Source organism: Podarcis pityusensis (genome assembly GCF_964106645.2).
Source record: "Podarcis pityusensis genome assembly, chromosome: 6".
Taxonomy (NCBI): Eukaryota; Metazoa; Chordata; class Lepidosauria; order Squamata; family Lacertidae; genus Podarcis; species Podarcis pityusensis.
Genome location: NC_138030.1, coordinates 24,885,918 through 24,904,245, shown reverse-complemented (window position 1 = coordinate 24,904,245; position 18,328 = coordinate 24,885,918). Strand labels below are relative to the sequence as shown.

Sequence of the window (18,328 nt, the reverse complement as noted above, 5' to 3'; positions counted from 1 at the left end):
AACTGGAACTGCATGGTTGCACTTCCATTACTTCTGAATCTAAACCAGGTCCCCTAACATTTAGATAAATTGTTGTATGGGATGATTGCTTAAGAAGCAGCAAAGTCAGTGTGCTAGCATCTTGCAAAGTGCAGGACTGCTTTGGACATATGATCAGACCCTCTTATGCGATTCTTTTGTTTGGATGTTCCAAGATGAAGCCACAGGGAAGTGGCAGTCATGTTATTAGGTAACTTATGAATGGCTTCTATAAATCAAGACTTAAAGCTGACTAGTAGCTTGTAGGTTTCCTTCAGAATGGGGGGAGATTGTTTATCCAATCCCCGATTCAACTTATTTACACTTTCTGCAGGCATCAGAATGATCCTTTGAATAGCCCTTCAGTGCGATGTTAGAGAGGACATCGTACTTTTTATTTTTTTCGCCTAAGTTGACAGCCACAAGGAAGCTCAAAACAGGTGTTAATAGCATTTGGACACTTGCCCTTGGTATTTGGCGTGGGCTGTTAAGAGCAAGCCAATTACTTAGCCCAGGGATTACAGGGACTCTGATTTCCATTGCCCAGGGCAGGACAGACTGGTTCCAAAACACCTGCTTATAGGTATTGCATGGCATTTTACAAAAGGTTCTGGCACTGATGGGAGGAGGCTGTGTGCCAGCCAGCTTTACGGTGGTGCTCAGCAATGCAACCGACAACCTTGAAAGACATTCAGAGGCTTCTTAACTGAAGAAGCTGGGAGGGTCAATCAAATACCATCATCTGCAAGTTCAAGACAAAATGGTCATCTTATGGGAATGTTCTGGCTCTGGTTGCAAGCAGGGGATTGAATCAGGTGGCCTACAAGGCCCCGTCCAACTTTGATTTTACACTTAAAGGGTAAGACCAGATTAACATCATTCTGTATCCTGAGGGATGGTTCTGTAGCAGAATTCTAAACACTTGCCAGATTCTAATTCCCAGGAGTCCTTGGGGTAAGTTACGGCAATTAAAGTGGCAAAAACTTAATTGAGCTTTATAGTGTGGACAGGGCTATGCGGTAGCTGTTACTTCCACCTTACCTTTTGGAGCTGTCTGTTATTTTTTTTTTTTTATAAATGATTTTTATTAAGGTTTCAAAAAAAGTTAGACAGAAAGACATAAAAAAGAAATACACAAATACACTATACATAATCCAAAAAAAGGAAGATAAACACACACACAAAAAAAACAAAAAGAAAAAAAAACAGAATAAACAGAGCAATTAAAAACAATATCACTTTTTCATTTCCGTTTTTAAATTTACTTATTTTCTGGACTTCCTCATACCTCCCTCTTTTGTATTCCAGTCCAAATTGTTTGTCCAGCAATTTCTTTTCCACTTTGTTAATCCCAGTCTTTAATCTTAATATAATCTAACATCAAAATTTTACCTCTTTAGTACCAAATTTCCATTTCCTTAAACTTCTTTAATCCTAATCTTTAATCTCACTGTAATATAACGTTAAAATTTTTCCTCTTAAGTACCAAATTTCCATTTCCTTAAACTTCTTTAATCCTAATCTTTAATCTTGATCTATCTATAACTTTATCCTGTACAGCTGGAAACCACTTATTTTCAATCCAACATCACTCTAACATTCATTAATTTTGCAGTGTTTCTGTAGATAATCTTTGAATTTCTTCCAATCTTCCTCCACCGACTCTTCTCCCTGGTCACGGATTCTGCCAGTCATTTCCGCCAGTTCCATATAGTCCATCAGTTTCATCTGCCATTCCTCCAGCGTGGGAAGTTCTTGTGTCTTCCAATACTTTGCGATGAGTATTCTTGCTGCTGTTGTTGCATACATAAAGAATGTTCTATCCTTTTTTAACACCATTTGGCCGACTATGCCCAGGAGAAAGGCCTCTGGTTTCTTAGGGAAGGTATATTTAAATACCTTATTTCATTCATTATATATCATTTCCCATGGAGCTGTCTGTTATTTCTCCCCCGCCTCCACCAATCTTTACTTCCAGATCCCCTTCCTTCCTTCCCTCCTTCCCATCTTTTACTGTCTTACCTTGGCGCTGCTTTAAAAGTCAAAATCATGAATGGATTTCACCTGGCCGAGGTGTGTGCACGGTCAAATAATTGGTTAATGGCATGTTTAAAATGTGTACTTTAACCAGGCTTTTCAAATCAGAGCTGCTTCTTCTAAAAAGGGTATTATGTGCTGATGGCATTTCTGTTGACCGTCTCTGGGCATTTTGGCAGTGTATGGTTTTTGAAAATACCATTTTCTGAACAATAAATGATTAGGTGTTCAGTGGCCATGTTTACTTGCTTAGACACAAATGTCATTTGTATTGAAGCTGTAGTCTTCTGATCAACATTTTCAGGGAAGAAATGTTAATGGGCTGGGAGAAAGCTGTCTGCTTGATTGACTTCCTTCTTGTTGTCCACTTCTGTCCCATCACCTCCCATCATCCAGATTATTTTTTCTGGTAGCCAATTCAGCCCTCCTCCACTTGACTGCCTGTAACCCAGAGGAAATGTTTGCTGTTTGTTTTTATCATCTAATCATACCCAGTGTTAGGGTCACAATTTGCTTGGGGTGGAGGGAGTACTAATGATGCTTGTGAGGGGTGATAAGGACAATCGCTCCAAGTGCAACCTAATTTATAGCCCCAAACAGTTATTTGTTGTTTAAAGTAATTGAACATAGCTTAGACATGTTTTCTGTTCAGAAAACACGCAGCATGATCTGTGCTCACACAGAGCTCATCCTTTGCATGCAAAAGTTCCCCAGTTTGAATCCCCAGCTTCTTTAGATAGGTCTGGGAGAGGCTGCTGTCTCAAGCTGTGGAAAATTTCTGCCAGTCAGTATAGATCAGGAGTAGGCAACCTAAGGCCCAGGGGCCGGATGTGGCCCAATGGCCTTCTCAATCCGGCCTGTGGACAGTCCGGGAATCAGGGTGTTTTTACATGAGTAGAATGTGTCCTTTTATTTAAAATGCGTCTATGGGTTATTTGTGGGGCATAGGAATTCATTTTTTAAAATCAAAATATAGTCCAGCTCACCACATGGTCTGAGGGACAGTGGACCGGCCCACAGCTGAAAAAGGTTGCTGACCCCTGGTATAGATATTACTTAGCTGCATGGCCTGACTTATCCTGTGCTTGTTTCTAGAACCAAATCCCACAAATTTAAACGAGCAGAGCAAACCTATACATATCACCTCAGAAATAAGTCCTATTGACTTCCATGGGACTTACTACCAGTTAAACCAATATTGGATTGTTGTCTTAGATATGTTTTTCTTTGAGGTGGTAGATGAAAAGTCATAGACTGGCTTGCATGGAGGCTTCCCTGGGTAGCAGGTTGGGCAGAATTGCACCTTTGCACTCTGCCACTGGCTTTTATGCCTGAGGTTTAACACAGCATATATAAGGAACTAAATACTCCAGCTGGGCAGAGAGGGAATTTGTGACACCTGACTGTGACCAGTTGCAACGGATCAGGATGAGCAAAAAAGCTCTGCCACTGCCAACCTGACTTGCTGTAGAGCACTAGGTGGTAGAAAGTGTCTATATGAGCAGCAAGACCTTGGGATTTCACCACCATTCTCAGTAGTACACAAACAAATGTTAATTGCTCGTTTAACTGTTTTAATTGCTATGCTTTTTAACAAGCTTGTTTTATTGTAAAGTTTAATTAGGTCTGCTTTTAATTTTTTGATGAAATTGTTTCATTGTGAATTTTAATTACATATGGATATTATAACTGGTAAACTGGTTAGAAGTCATTTTGCCCCTAAGTATATTAATTAATATATAAATATAATACATATAGCATACAGTATATAAATTAATAACAATAGCAATTCCATTCCTCTTTCCTACCAGCTTATAGCAGTTACTGCCTGCAGGGATCAATTTCCTTATAAAGAATATTGTTTTTAAACTTTTATATCTACACTTCTAGAAGGTAGAATCTCTGTGTGTGAAGAATTGAGAGCTGGTCCTGAATCTTGTCTGTAGAGTTTACACTATTTCTTCTTCTTTTTTCTCAGGCAATTTCACAACACAATTAAAAGAAACATATATAAAACTACTGCATATTTTTAAATTAGTTGTTATAAAGGGTTTTTTGGGGGGGTTATACAGTTGCATATTTAAAACAATTGCATATGTTAAAAACAATTTCAAATCCACTAAATATACTAACTGGGATCAAAATATCTACTTCCACATGTGCCAAAAAGTCAGAGATGGTGCCTCTCTGATGTGTAACAGTGGGGAGACCCAAATTGAAGGTACCCCCACACTAAGGCCCAATTTTGACATCACATGGACCTCGAGATAAGCTGTTATCTGTAGGTTGCCCCATGAGGCAGCGGGATGAGGCATCCTCCTCAGGCACTTGAACCAGAAGAAGAAGAGGAGTAGGAGAAGGAAGAGGAGTAGTAGTAGTAGTTTGGACTTGATATCCCACCTTTCACTCCCCTTAAGGAGTCTCAAAGCGGCTAACCATCTCCTTTCCCTTCCTCCCCCACAACAAACACTCTGTGAGGTGAGTGGGGCTGAGAGACTTCAGAGAAGTGTGACTAGCCCAAGGTCACCCAGCAGCTGCATGTGGAGGAGCAGGGAATCAAACCTGGTTCACCAGATTACGAGTCTACCGCTCTTAACCACCACACCCCAAGAGGCTGTACCCAGCAGGGATATCTCACTGAAATCACAGGAGATCTGGTGAGATCTCTCTGGGAGCTGGCACCATTGCTGCCACGCAAGCCAGGTAAGAGAGACTGAAGTGAGGCAGCCTTTTCCCATTTCACACCAGGTGGCAAAACAGGTCATGTGATCCGTGATGCAGAGCGCAGTAATCAGATGGGAGTATAAGGGGTTAGATGATCTTTTAGGCCACCTGGTAGCTAATTGGTGGCCAGTGCAGATCATTCAGCGGTTGTGTAATATCATGGCAATATTCTGCCCTGCTGAGTAGTTGAGCCATCCAATTTTTGCATTAGTCACAGCTTTCTGATCAGTTTCAAGTGAAGCTAGAACTTCTGGTAACCCTAGGAGGAACAAAATAATTAAAAAAAATCCTTCCAGTACACCTTAAAGACCAACTAAGTTTGTTATTGGTATGAGCTTCCGTGTGCATGCACACTTCTTCAGATACACAGGAGGATGTTAAGCTTTGTAAATATATATCAAATTCCTTTATGCATCTTGTTTTACAAGCTCTCCTGCCTTGCTCCAGTCGGGAGCAATATCCGATTGGAGTATTGTTAATCTTGATTTATTGTACCTCAGCATGCATATGCTGCTTTATAGACCTGTTAGTTAGCATCCATCTGTCTTGAGAAACAATGGAGTAGACCTCATGGGGGGGGGTGAAGCCAAACCGCTGTGTCAGCACTGAAGCTCCCTGGAGCGCAAGCCTGGGCAGTGTGTATGGAGATCCTGGGCTGCCCAGATAAGACCACCCCCCCGGCCTCACTGATGTGGTTCAAAGGAAAGCACAGCAATACGTTTGGCACCAGCTGGGCTTCAGGAGTTGCAGGAAGGAGGCATACAAGGCACTTTCAGAGGCGGATGTGGCCCGCCCCAGTTGTCATCCCTGAGGGGTGTGTGACATCGCCCCCTGACGCTCGCCCCCTCGGCTATCCCTGCCCCCTGAATGCATGCCACTCCAGATGCTGGAGCAGCTAGCTCCACCTCTGGGCACTATCCAGCCGTCTTAGAGACTCTACTCTGGATTTGTATAAAGTTTACTCCACTGGTCCTGTTAGCTAGGGATGATGGGAGTTGTAGTCCCAAAACATCTGGAGGGCCGAGTTTGCCTATGCCTGCCTTAGCCTTTTTTTCTTCTGAAGACATCCCACAAGACTGCGGAGGTTTAGGATCTGAGTTTTCCTTTTCCTAGATAGACTACCTTCCCAGGTTGATAAGCCCCATCTGCCCCTCACTCCCCTCTACAGCACATGCAGAAACCACCTTCTTGACTGTTGCACCCGCTATTGGTGTCATCTGCTCAGTCCTCTGGAGTCTTTTTTCACAGGCAGGGGAAGTCTTTTGACTCACTGAAGGTTTGAGACCCATCGGCTACCCTCACCTGGTTTAGCCAGTCAGTCAAAGCCGTTCCTGGGTTGTGGCTGCTGTCGCATGCCGACAGCTTCTAGGAGCCACAGGTGAGAACTGAGTGCAGGGTGGGGACCCAAGGTGGACAAACTACCCCAGAAGGAGCATGACGTGTTCCCCACCAAAGTAAAAATAAAGCTTCAATAACAATCAGACAACAAAAGGGATGGAGGAAGACAGGGACATATGTGTTAGTCTAAATATGCACAAAATGTAGTTGCAGACTCTTAATTGTAGAGTTGAAAGGAACCATGAGGGTCATCTAGTCCAACGCCCTGCAGCGCAGGAATCTTTTGCTTAATGTGGGGTTTGAACCCACAATCCTGAGATTGAGTCTTGTGCTATACCAACTGAGCTATCCCAGCAAATCCTCTGCATTTGGAACTGAACCCTAAGTTGGAGAAAAGTGCCTTCAAAGTGTGTGCGGGGGGGGGGAGTTATGAGTAGAAGTGATGGATGGAAAGATCCCTCACTTGTTCACATGAGGGTGAAGTTTACAGGACAAGGATATGTGTGTATGTGTGTGTATGGGGGCAGGGGGAAGGGCACATTAGGGCAGTGGATGCGGGTGGCACTGTGGGTTAAATCACAGAGCCTAGGGCTTGCCGATCAGAAGCTCAGTGGTTCAAATCCCCGTGACGGGGTGAGCTCCCGTTGCTCGGTCCCAGCTCCTGCCAACCTAGCAGTTCGAAAGCACATCAAAGTGCAAGTAGATAAATAGGTACCGCTCTGGTGGGAAGGTAAACGGTATTTCTATGCACTGCTCTGGTTCACCAGAAGTGGCTTAGTCTTGCTGGCCACATGACCCGGAAGCTGTACACCGGCTCCCTCGGCCAGTAAAGCAAGATGAGCTCTGCAACCCCAGAGTTGTCCGCGACTGAACCTAATGGTCAGGGTTCCCTTTACCTTTTACCCAAAGTGGATGGTACCACCTCCTGGGTAGAGTTGGGATGACCATGGGGGTCGCTAAGAGGCAAGGGGGCAGTGGGGCATGGGTGTGTGTGCTGAAAGTGTACTTGACTATCAGACTTTGAAAAGCTGGTATTCCCGGCTCAAATTTTGTTGAATTAATTAAACTAAATAGTTTTATTGTAATTGAATTTTTATTAATTTGCAATTAATTGTTGCTGCTTTGATTTTTATTGTACTACTATCTTCCTTAGTGGGTCATGCAAACTGCTGTTCTGAATAATGCTTTTTTAAAAAACAAAGAAACATTTTTATTAAAGATTTCTTAGTTTACAAAAGTATATGCAATTTCTTTTATTTTCAAGTTATATTTTCTACAGATCAGTTTCGTTTGTTGAGACATTAGTGTTACATGAGAAAGAAAAGGGGGAAAGAGGTGGAGAGCTGAATAATGCTTTTTATAGGGAAGGGGACACTGGAGATGAGTTTATGGAACGAAGGGGGCTGTGGCTTTAAAAGTTTGGGAACCTCTGCATTAGCACAATCTGTATCTCCACACATTGCAGGGAGGGATATATAATGAAAGAAGAAAAATAAAAACAAGTGTCACATTTGAGGGTACAGGTTCTAGTGCTGAGGATACCAGGGCTATCCCACCCCCCCACCCCCGCACTTGCATGTTACCCAGAGCTGTGCATTGAAATCTTGTGAGCTGAGGTTAGATGTTAGCAGACAACTGCCCTGTCCTTTCGCTGCTGTTTCCCTGCCACCTTCCTTTTCAGCTTCTGGTTTTTGGATGAGGTTTTTGTTGTTGTTGCTGCAAGCCCTGTAAGCCTGCCTTACCGTAAAATGGCCTCACGTCCACCCACCCACCGCCCCCTCCTCTCTCTCATTCACTTTGCCCTTTGAGGTCGATATTATTCTTCCTTCCACACTTCTTCTGGTTGCGCTTCATAGCTTGCAGGATGTTCTCGGCACATCTCAAGAAGCGGAAGTGCTGAGCTCATGGAAACAGACCTGAGCTTGTAGAGAGGAGAAGCACACTCTCCTTGGGGGAGGGGAGAGAGGAAGCGAACTAGCGCAGGTGCAATGCTTTGTGAACAGTGGCCTCTGCTGCTTCACAGGTAAGTGAACATTGTGCCTGTGCTATAATTAGACTGACCAGTTTGTGCAAAAACCGAAACCGGCAACTGTATTTCTCTCTCTCTCTCTCTCTCGATTTTGGAAAGGAAACTAGGTCATTTCTGAAAATGGGCAGCCTGAGCGGCGGAACAGAGGTATGCACTGGGTTTCTGAACCGTGTCATGTGCTAATTAATGACTTGGGCCAAAGTCAGAAAGCAACTAGCCGGTTGCCCTTCACTGGAGTTTTGCATGCAGGTGATTCTTTCAGATCCTTATTGCTGCTCTTAGTAGCAACTGCTGTATTTAGTCCATAGAAGGAATCAAACATGATGTGGAAGAACTGTGCTGTGTTTGAAAGCAGAAGGAAAGCTTTACAATGGGATTGGGGGCGCCTACCTTTAGGCAGCATGAGGTGAGCACATCTGGCAGTTGATTTGGTGTGTCATGAAAGGAGTGCAAATTGTTTGTATCCTGTTTTTAGCAAGGGAGGGTGATCTCTTTGGGCAAACGGGGCCCAGCTTCGTCAACCTCAGTCAGCCGTTAGCCAGTCTCCACTTACCTGCCTTCTTACTAACAACTACAGTGGTACCTCGGGTTAAGAACTTAATTCGTTCCGGAGGTCTGTTCTTAACCTGAAACTGTTCTTAACCTTAAGCACCATTTTAGCTAATGGGGCCTCCCGCTGCCGCCGCACCACCGGAGCATGATTTCTGTTCTCATCCTGAAGCAAAGTTCTTAACCTGAAGCACTGTTTCTGGGTTAGCGGAGTTTGTAACCTGAAGCGTATGTAACCTGAAGCATATGTAACCTGAGGTACCACTGTACTTGTCAACTTCCTCCTCCTTAGTGTCATCTGCCCAAAGGAAGATGGGGACAAAACTATAATGAGTTGCCTCTGCCAGTCATTGGCTCTTGCAGAGTTTGCTCCACCTACTGTTGTCCATCCTGCCTAATGGGCTCCAGCCACCACTGCTGCCAAGTCACAAAAGCTGGGGGTCATAAAGCGCCATGCCACCATTTTGTGACTTGCTCCCTTACCACCTGCCACCATTTTGTGACTGGTGGACCTCCTTAATTTTCAGGGTAGTCCCTGGGTGTAGAAACTTTGAACAACCTGGGAACTAGCTGCAGGGTCTCCAAACTTCCTCTCCTCTGGTGCACAGCTTCTCTTTCTCTGTTTCCTGTGGATTGCTAACTGCAGTTTGTCACTTTGGACAGCAAACTACAGTTAACATTGAACAGGTAATGGAGAGGAAAGCTCTGTGCAAAGGGGAGTCCATGGTGCATTTGCAAGAGGCTCTTCAGAACTGAGCTGAAAAGGCAGAACTTTGAGGGTGAGAAAAAAACAGTGGAAATACGGAGCAATGGTTGCAGGCTACTTATTTAAATTAGCAGGTGCAATCATGTACTGTGAAATGCAATTAGTGTGAAGAGTGGGGAATATACACAAGCCATAAGTAGCCATGTTGGTCTCTTGGAGAGCGAAAAAGCCATTCCCACAACCGTAGCAGTAATGCCTTTTATTAGGATTGACTAAAATGTAACAAGTCGTGAACAAGCTAGAGGTCCTCAGGAACTTATCTCCCCCCCCCCCCCCGCTCCCTTGTTGTTATGTGTAATATCCAGCATTGAAGCCTCCAAAGACTGCACAATGTTAATTAATTTGTATTCACTTTCCTTAGTGCAAGGGGGGACGGGGGGGGTTGGTGGAGGGCAAAATAATTATGAATATATTGCCTTCAACAGGAAAAGACACATTTTCCAGGTGACCAGTTTGCCAAGCATTCACCCAGATTTGTCTGCGGGGAGCTTTAATGTTTATTGAGCATTAATTCTGATTTATTTGCGGAAGGTTAGACAATATTGCACCAAACACATGTTATCCCATACTTTCCTGTGCATTTTCCTGTCGTTTTTCTTAAAACATGGTGTGTGTGTGTGCAAGCGGGTTTCTCGCACAAGAGCTCCAAATCACCTTTTAGTCGTACAACCTCAATTTGGTGGTATATGATTAAATCCCACCTGAAAAACATAGCAGCCTGGATACACCTCTGGTAGTATTTCAATTGTATGTGTGTGATAGTGGTTAGGATCAGTTTAGGACCTAGGGTACCAGGATTAAAATTCCCACTCAAATCATGAAGTCCACTGGGTGACCTTGAACCAGTTACTCTCTCTTAGCCTGACCCACCTTACAGGGTTGCTGTTGGGGGGGTGTGGAATGGAGAAGAGGAGAAGCAGATACCAAACCTTTAGGTTCTTGGAGGCAAGGTAGGATATAAATGTAATACAGTAGGCCTGCCACTTCTGGGGGGTCTGTGCACAAAGGCAAAAGCTTCCAAAGTTAGGAATCACTGGAACATGCCCCCCCCTCCAACTGCAAGGCAGACAGCTGCTTTACCAGCCTCTGGGAACATCATAGGAGGGCTCTAGGAGCATCCCGGGGGCCTTGTGCAACCTTCCCAAAGCCCGCTAAGTGAGGTGGAAGGACATAAGAAGGTATTTCTGGTTGTGCGGGTAGGAGGGAAAAAATGGAGGTGCTGGTGGTGAAACAGGAGTTTCCCTCCATCATTCGTTCATTCATTCATTCATTCATTCTCCCCTACCCCATGAAAGGTTGTAATCGCATAAGTAAAGTGAGCATAAGCTGGGTTGAAACTATGCTTTATTTCCCCCGTGTCAAAGACTTAGTTTGGCACACACACCCCATGTACATTTGCATACAATGCCTCAATGGTGCCCCTCTGGAGGCTTCACCCATGGGGGAAAAAATCCAGCTAGCCCCCCTGCCCCCGCCAGCTACAGCTCTGCATACCTGCTGCCCACTCTAGGAATATATTTCAGGGGCTACCAAAGCTTGCTTTTTCAGAAGGGCTGATGTGAGAAATGTACCCCAGTGCTTTTGGGGAAAGCAGAAAATGTGCTCTGGCATACGGAATGGCTTGGGATATGGGGTATTTGCAGCTGGGGTTCTGATCAGCCTTCCTTGTAGTTTTTCCACCCCTCCCCCTGTGTTGCTACGAGTAGGAGTTAGGTTGCCTTGAGAGCTCTTCAAGTTTCCACCTCTGCTTTTGCTTCCAAACATATCTATCCCTCCAGAGGCTCTCTCACCCGTGTCTCTGTTTCTCACTGTCTCCTATTAGCGGGGATGTTTGTTTCACTCTGTGTGGTATAGTGCTGGGTGAGTCAGAAATGCTCTGCTTTTAAAAGGGGAAAAAAAACACACCGTTCAACTTGCCCTCCAAAGAGTGAAGCATTTTGCAAAGAGTTATGGTATTTCAAGAGCTTTGTGGTTACTTACCTCTTCCCCCCTTTCTGCTAAGGAGGGTGGTTGAGTGATAGAGGCCGGGCCATTTTTTGTTGTTGCTGTTTAATCTAAAGCTAGTGCATAGTTTGTATCTGCCTCTTCCGAAAGACAGGGGTTAGATAAACCATGCTGTGTTGTATTCTTAGCCCTGATATTAGCCTTTTTCAAGAGCCAGGGAATACTCAGTGCATACGATATACGGTATATTTATTGTCATTGTCCTATGCAGAACAATGAAATTGAAAAACTACATAAAACTACATAAAACTACATAAAAACTACATAAAACATTCAAAAAACCCTGAAAACTCTGAAAACCCATTTTAAAATACACTATACTATAGAGACCCCTTATGCTGCGTTTAGAACCAGAATTGCATTTGCGTAGAAACTGTTTCTCAGGCGGCTAGTCCTGGCCTTTATAACCCTATACCTTCTTCCAGAAGGCAGAAGCTGAAAGAGATCATTTCCGGGGTGCGTACTATCCTGCACTATCTCTGCCGCTTTGTTATGGCACCTGGCAGCATAGATTTGATCTAAGGTGGGAAGAGTACACCCAATTATTCTCTCTGCAGTCTTTGCGATAATACGTCTTCCCCTTTCCCCCTTCTTTTTGCAAAATGGAGGACAGGGCCCATTAGACACCCTCCTGCCACTTGATGTCACATGTGCCGCTGCCCCCGCCAAGTTGGGCAGAACCTGGTGTGTGTGCTCGGCAGACAGTGGAGGAGTGTGCATTTGGGGACAAAGTTTAGCTATTGGAAGGTTGCATCACATGCTGTGGCTGTAGAGACTGATGCGGAGGGAGATGTTTTGTTGCAGCTGGGGCAGATGAAGGCATCCACTTGTGCTGCTGCAGATGCACCATGACATTTCTTCTCTCTGTGCTCCTCTCGGCAGGCAGCTGTATGATTAACCTAATGGATATGACCTTTGAAGAAGAAAAAAGGTAATAAGTGTTAGTGTTTAACCAACGTTGCTGAAGGCAGAAGGAGCCTTGGGAGCCTTTCTGTCTCGTTTTGTGATTCCTTGGCCTGTCCTCCTTTGCTGACCTCCTTTTGTCACTGGTCCCCCAGGCTAAGCACCTTGAATGGTGCTAAACCTGAGAAGGAGTTGACTTAATTAAGGTCTTGCAGCCCACTCCCAGCTCCCAACAGAAAAAAAGTCAACTTTCTTAGAACACACACCCAGAATTCAAAATAAGTGAACGAATGAGCAAATTTTCCATGGGAGATTGTCTAAAACAGAGTTAGACCGTTGGCTCACCGACTGGCAGGGCCTCTCCAGAAGACATGTGCCTCTCTCAGCCGTACCTGGGGATGCTGAGAATTGATTCTGGGTCCTTCTGCATGCAAAGCATGTGCTATGAGTCATTTCACAATAGAACAGGGAGTACATTGAACAGAGGCCACAGAAGTCAAATTAAAAATATGATTTTCAGATATATATGCAGTGTGCGTTTGATTTATTTGGGTGGAAAGTGGGCATGTGTTAGTGCTTGTCCATACAATCAACTCAGTGGGGATGGTTTAGTGAGATATGAGATCAGATCTCCTGACTCCAGTTCTGTGTGCACATACCCAGTGCTATTTTCTAGAGAGGTTCCAGAACTCACCATGAATGCCTCCCTTGTTCCCTTATAATGGCAAAGGCACCCACCTGAGAGGTGCCACAACTGAGCTCCGTCTGAAAAAAAGCCCTGCATACACCTAAGATACACCCAGTGGATCTTGCCGCTATGTAAAGACGCAGCAGAATGTGCCGTCTGTTCACAGGAACAAAGAATCCCAAAGTGTTTCTGTACCTTAGGACCTGTTACTGAGTATTTTTTGGGTTAGGCAATGATTGTATTTTAAACCTAAAAATCAGTGGCTAGTAGCCACAATGACTATATTTTACCTCCAGTGTCAGAGGCATACTGAATGCCAGTTACTAGGACTCACAAGTGTGGAGGGTGCTGTTGCATTCTGGTCGTGTTTATTCTGATGAACTCCACCCACTGTAACATTTCCTCCCCCTACCCCCACAACGTTTAATCTTGCTATACATTCATACCTTGGAAGTTGAACAGCTTAGTTCCTGAACGTTTTGGCTCCTGAACGTTGCAAACCCGGAAGTGACTGTTCCGGTTTGCGAACTATTTTTGGGAGCCGAACGTCCGACGGGGCTTCCATGGCTTCTGAATGGCCGCAGGAGTTTCCTGCAGCCAATCAGAAGCCGTGCTTTGGTTTTCAAATGTTTTGGAAGTCGAACGGATTTCCGGAATGGATTCTGTTCGACTTCCAAGGTACGACTGTAATAACAAAGTGATTCTGCTGCCCTGGACACTGCCAGGTGGAATCACTTTTAAGACCTCTGATTGAGGTTTTAACATTTAAAACAAGGAAAACGTGAAAAGTGATCATTAATCTTACCCATTTCCTTTGTTGCAATTTTAACAAATGAACATCTGGATGGGTGCATTAGCTGGACGGAGAGACTGAAATGAGTTCAAGGGTTATTGTTGTAGGATAACCGTGGCTTTAAAAAGACTACTTTGAGAGTTCAGTGTTCTTTAATGGGCATATGCTTTTAAAAAATATAAATATTTTTATTAATTCTCCAAAGTTATTTCAAAGCATTTATCATCATATACAGGTTTTTTTAAAAGAATAATAATACATAGTTTCTTCTTGACTTCCCACCCTCCTTTCCTGGTGTTTTTTGTTTCTTTTACACCTTTTTATTGTTTTATAACACACCTTTTTATTGTCGAAACCCCAATATCATTAGTTCTTTCAACAATCCACTGTATATACTTCAAATTCTGCCTTCGACTTTCATGTATGGGTGATGGTTGGATAGGTAATCGATAAATGGTCTCCATTCCTCCTTAAACATTTCATCATTATGTCCTCTTAATTTAGTAGCCAATTTCTGTATAGGCCATTCAGTTTTATAAGCCATTCCTCCTTGGGTTGGTAATCCTCCTCCTTTCCTGGTGCGCCTATACCTTTAAAATATTCAGATAAGTTGTAGGCCTGTCGGCTGACCAAATACCTAATTGCAACTTAATATACACCTGTTGGGTGGAAATGCTCATTTTTGCAGTGAGAAGTTTCATGAAGAAAGAGCAGCATTCATCATTAAGAACATTCAATGGCTATTTAGAATGTAGCAATGGTTTTTGTTTTCGCCGGACGCAACCCACGCTTACTTGTTTTCTGCCTCTCTCTCTCTCTCACTGTTCAGGATACCACAATGTGCTCTCCGGTATCTATGCAGTGCTGCTCTCAGTCCAGCCGCAGCATGTTCCCGTAGTGCCAGGCATCTTGTCGCAAGGTTGGGCTTCTGGTGCAGCAGGAGTGTGGCTGACCCATTGGCAGGTGGGCCATGGACACCCACATGGACTTGTTGACAGAGCTGCAGCTACTGGATAAGGTGCCTACCCTCGAGCGGCTCCGGACAGCCCAGAAACGCCGCGCTCAGCAGCTGAAGAAGTGGGCGCAATACGAGAAGGAGATGCAGCACAAGAGGAGGAAGCATGAGAAGAAGAGGAATGTTGCCAGCCGCAAGAAGGTGTCCTTTGAGGCCAGCGTTGCACTGCTGGAGGCTTCACTAAGGAACGATGTTGAGGAAGGTAGGAGATGCTGCAAGTTCTTGTGCCCCGTGTGCCCTTACTAGGTTTGACTTCAAGCCATGTGCTAAGCGCCCAGTGGTGCATCTGAGTGCTCATTTAGGACCCTGGATGGTTGTCCTTTAGACTGCCATATGTAATATGTCCAGTATGAGGCTTACAATGAACATTTCTCTTCTTTCTCCCCCCCATCGCTTGACTGCCGTTCCATGTTTTGCATCCTCTAGCACAGCGGTTCTCAACCTGTGGGTCCCCAGATGTTGTTGGACTACTACTCCCATCATCCCTGAGCTCTGGCCTCGCTAGCTAGGGGTGATGGGAGTTGTAGTTCAACAACATCTGGGGACCCACAGGTTGAGAGAGGCTGCTCTAGCAGATTCCTGATGTGTTAGGGCGGAAGCAAAAAAAAATAGTCTGGTTTTTAAGAAAGGGAAAAATACCCCAGAGTGTGTGCATCATGGCTACAGGTATAAAATGGGGTTTGTTTCTGGGTTACCCTGATGCATTTACTTGGGCAGGGATGGGAGAGTACCAATTTGTTGTAGAAAAGAGTAATATAGACTTAAAGTAAAAATGAGCATTTGTAACCATGCCTGTGTTAAAGAATTGGACTTAGGTGAAATGTTTGGAATGTTGATCTTTGTTTGGTATATGTTGTGTAAGTGGCAAAAGATACGCTTAGAGCATAATAGCTGCTCTGGGTTTTGGTATAAGGATTTATGGTGATTCTTTTCAGGAGACCTCTCACAAGAAGGAAGTAGGGAGAAAGAAGGAAAGTTAATGATTTGCCTCTTGATAACTTTACTGAGATTTATTTTGTTTTTGCATGGAAAAAGTTATTGATTGTGAAGATGGATATTCTATCTGAAGTTTAAAAAAATAGTTGTTGTTTTAGGACTCTCTTCTCTTACATTTCCCTAATAATTTGTTTCATATTTGGCGGAGTCTAATAATAAACATTCATTTGGGTGGCAAATTAGAAGAAATAGCTACAAATGGCCTGCAAAATCAATGGAGTTTGCATCAAATGTTCACAGCCTGTTATGCTGTTCAGTTTATTTATCTTTTGTCAGTATGTGATTTGGATGTAGTTTGGGCTGGAACAGACATTACGGCTAGATCCATTAGATGCAATAATATGGCTTGAAAGGAAACACCATCTGAGATCTGAATTACACAACAAATTGTTTAGAAGCCGAGAGGATGATAAAAGTAGGATTAGCCCAGATATTTCCCTACTGCCCTTGGTCATTAGGCATAAATTGTTCAGCCGGGGCAAGACAATAGGACACTATTGTGTAATCTGATCTCAAGATTTAAAGATTGGATTGTTGGAGGGAAGATATCAAATGATGTAGTGAATGAGGAAATGGAGGGGGGGCCCTTTTATTTTTTTTCAGCATTGACATTTTGTATATATCAAATGTCTGGCAGCAGTTCTAAAGGAAGTAAATTCATTCCAAGTAGCAATCAGGACGTGTTGTCTAAAGCCTTTTAAATGTGTATATGATATTTTGGTTTTGAATAACAAGGAAAATAATTAGAGAAGAATGAGGAAATGTTTGCAGAATTGGTATAAACAGCAGCATATACACATACACCAGGTATATATTAAACATTTACCGAAGGTTTGTTTTATGCAATTATCTGTTGATGGTTCTTTAATCAGTATGGACTAAAAATGAACTACAAGTTATGTTTCTAGGAGAGAACATATCCAGGGCTGGCACATGTCATTTAACAGTATGAAACAAAATACAAGATGGCTCTCATAGCTGTCAAGCGTCCCTTATTTGAAGGGACAGTCCCTTATTCCAGCGCCATGTCCCGCTGCTGTCCCTTATTGATGGATGTCCCTTAAATGTCCCTTAAATGATGTCCCTTAAATTTCAAAGGAAGCAGCTCCTCTCCCTCCCTCCCTGCCGGCCAGGGAGGAGGGAGGCTCCAACTGTGTTGCTTGGCTGTGTTGCTCACCCAATAAGAAGTCTAAGAACGACGGGGGGGGGGGTGGAGCTTGCATGCCTTATGTATGGCTAGTTAATTCAAGCAGAGGGAGTTTTTGAATGCTGGACGCCATTTTGTTGCACATGCTGCTGCAAACTTTGCAGTGCAAAGCCAGGCCGGGGAGCCATCTTAAGTTGAGGCTGCATAGGCTTTGTGGTGCATGTGATTCAGATTCTATTCAGTTGAACCTCTGGTTACAAAGTTGGTTGGACAGTGTTCTCGAAGCTACCAGCATGAGTTTGACCAGATTGCAGGAGGACAGGAAGACTGGAGTGCCTGGAACAGGTGAGGCTGCAGGTCCCTTATTTTGGCTGCTGGTCCCTTATTTTCAAGGCTGCTGGTCCCTTATTTTCAAATCTGTAAGTTGACAGCTATGTGGTTCTCCCACCCCTCTGTTCCATCTACAGAAACCAAATGTACTGGTCATTGATTCTTACTTCAACCCTGTTGGCAAGAACACATTCACCACCACACCTGAGAGCTAGCTTAGGGGATGCTATGCTCTGTCTCCTAACACCTTGCTGCCTCTTGCTCGTGATGCTGCCTATTGGCTTTCCACTGCCCACTTAAACAAACACTGCAGTTACTGAATTCAGCAGGACTTGCCCCTTCCAAGGAAATGTGCAAAGAATTGCAACCTGAATTGCTGTTTGATTTGATGCTCAAGTTGAAGTTGCTGCAAGAAAGTGGAAGAACTCTTCGCTTTCTGAAGGGGTGGAAACAAATGGGAAATGAAGTTTAGATGGTAGTGGAAATACTGGAACTAAAACTAATACTGCAGTGGTATCTCAGTGGCATCCTAGCTGTTCTAGACCACAGGTGGGTAACTTGCAGCCTTCTTTATGTTTTGGACTACGTAACTTGCGTCATCCCTGACTATCCTGGTTAGGACAAATGGGAGTTCTATTTCAGCATGGGAATGGGAGCCAAGAAATGAATAAGTAACACCTGGAGGGCTCCATTGACTACCCTAGCCTTTCATGACAGTCATTTACATTGGAAGCTGTTTCCCCAGCTCTGCCCCACCCCAGGCCACATGCTATCTGACATCCTTCCAAAAGCAGTGTTTATCCATAAGAAGGGAATTACCCACTGAACTCCAAGCCATTGCTCATTGAATGCGTAAGTGGTGTTGCTGTATCAGTGGATTGGCTAAAGTGATCATTCGTGTTGTTGTATGCAACAAGTGTATATTGCCATTTAGAGCATCTTTATTTAACTGTCAAGGCACCCCAAAACCTGGATTTTAAAACCCCTGGAC

At 44.0% G+C, this 18,328-nt stretch overlaps 1 protein-coding gene across 1 annotated transcript in view; it reads left to right on the top strand.

Moving 5' to 3' along the window:
• Positions 1 to 18,328, top strand: part of PPP1R16B (protein phosphatase 1 regulatory subunit 16B) — a 122,404-nt gene that overhangs the window by 28,872 nt on the left and 75,204 nt on the right. The window contains exon 2 of the mRNA XM_081009248.1: positions 14,679 to 15,066. Within this exon, the coding sequence (XP_080865374.1) occupies positions 14,820 to 15,066 (247 nt within the window). The 5' untranslated portion in view covers positions 14,679 to 14,819. The remainder of the gene's footprint in view (positions 1 to 14,678; positions 15,067 to 18,328) is intronic.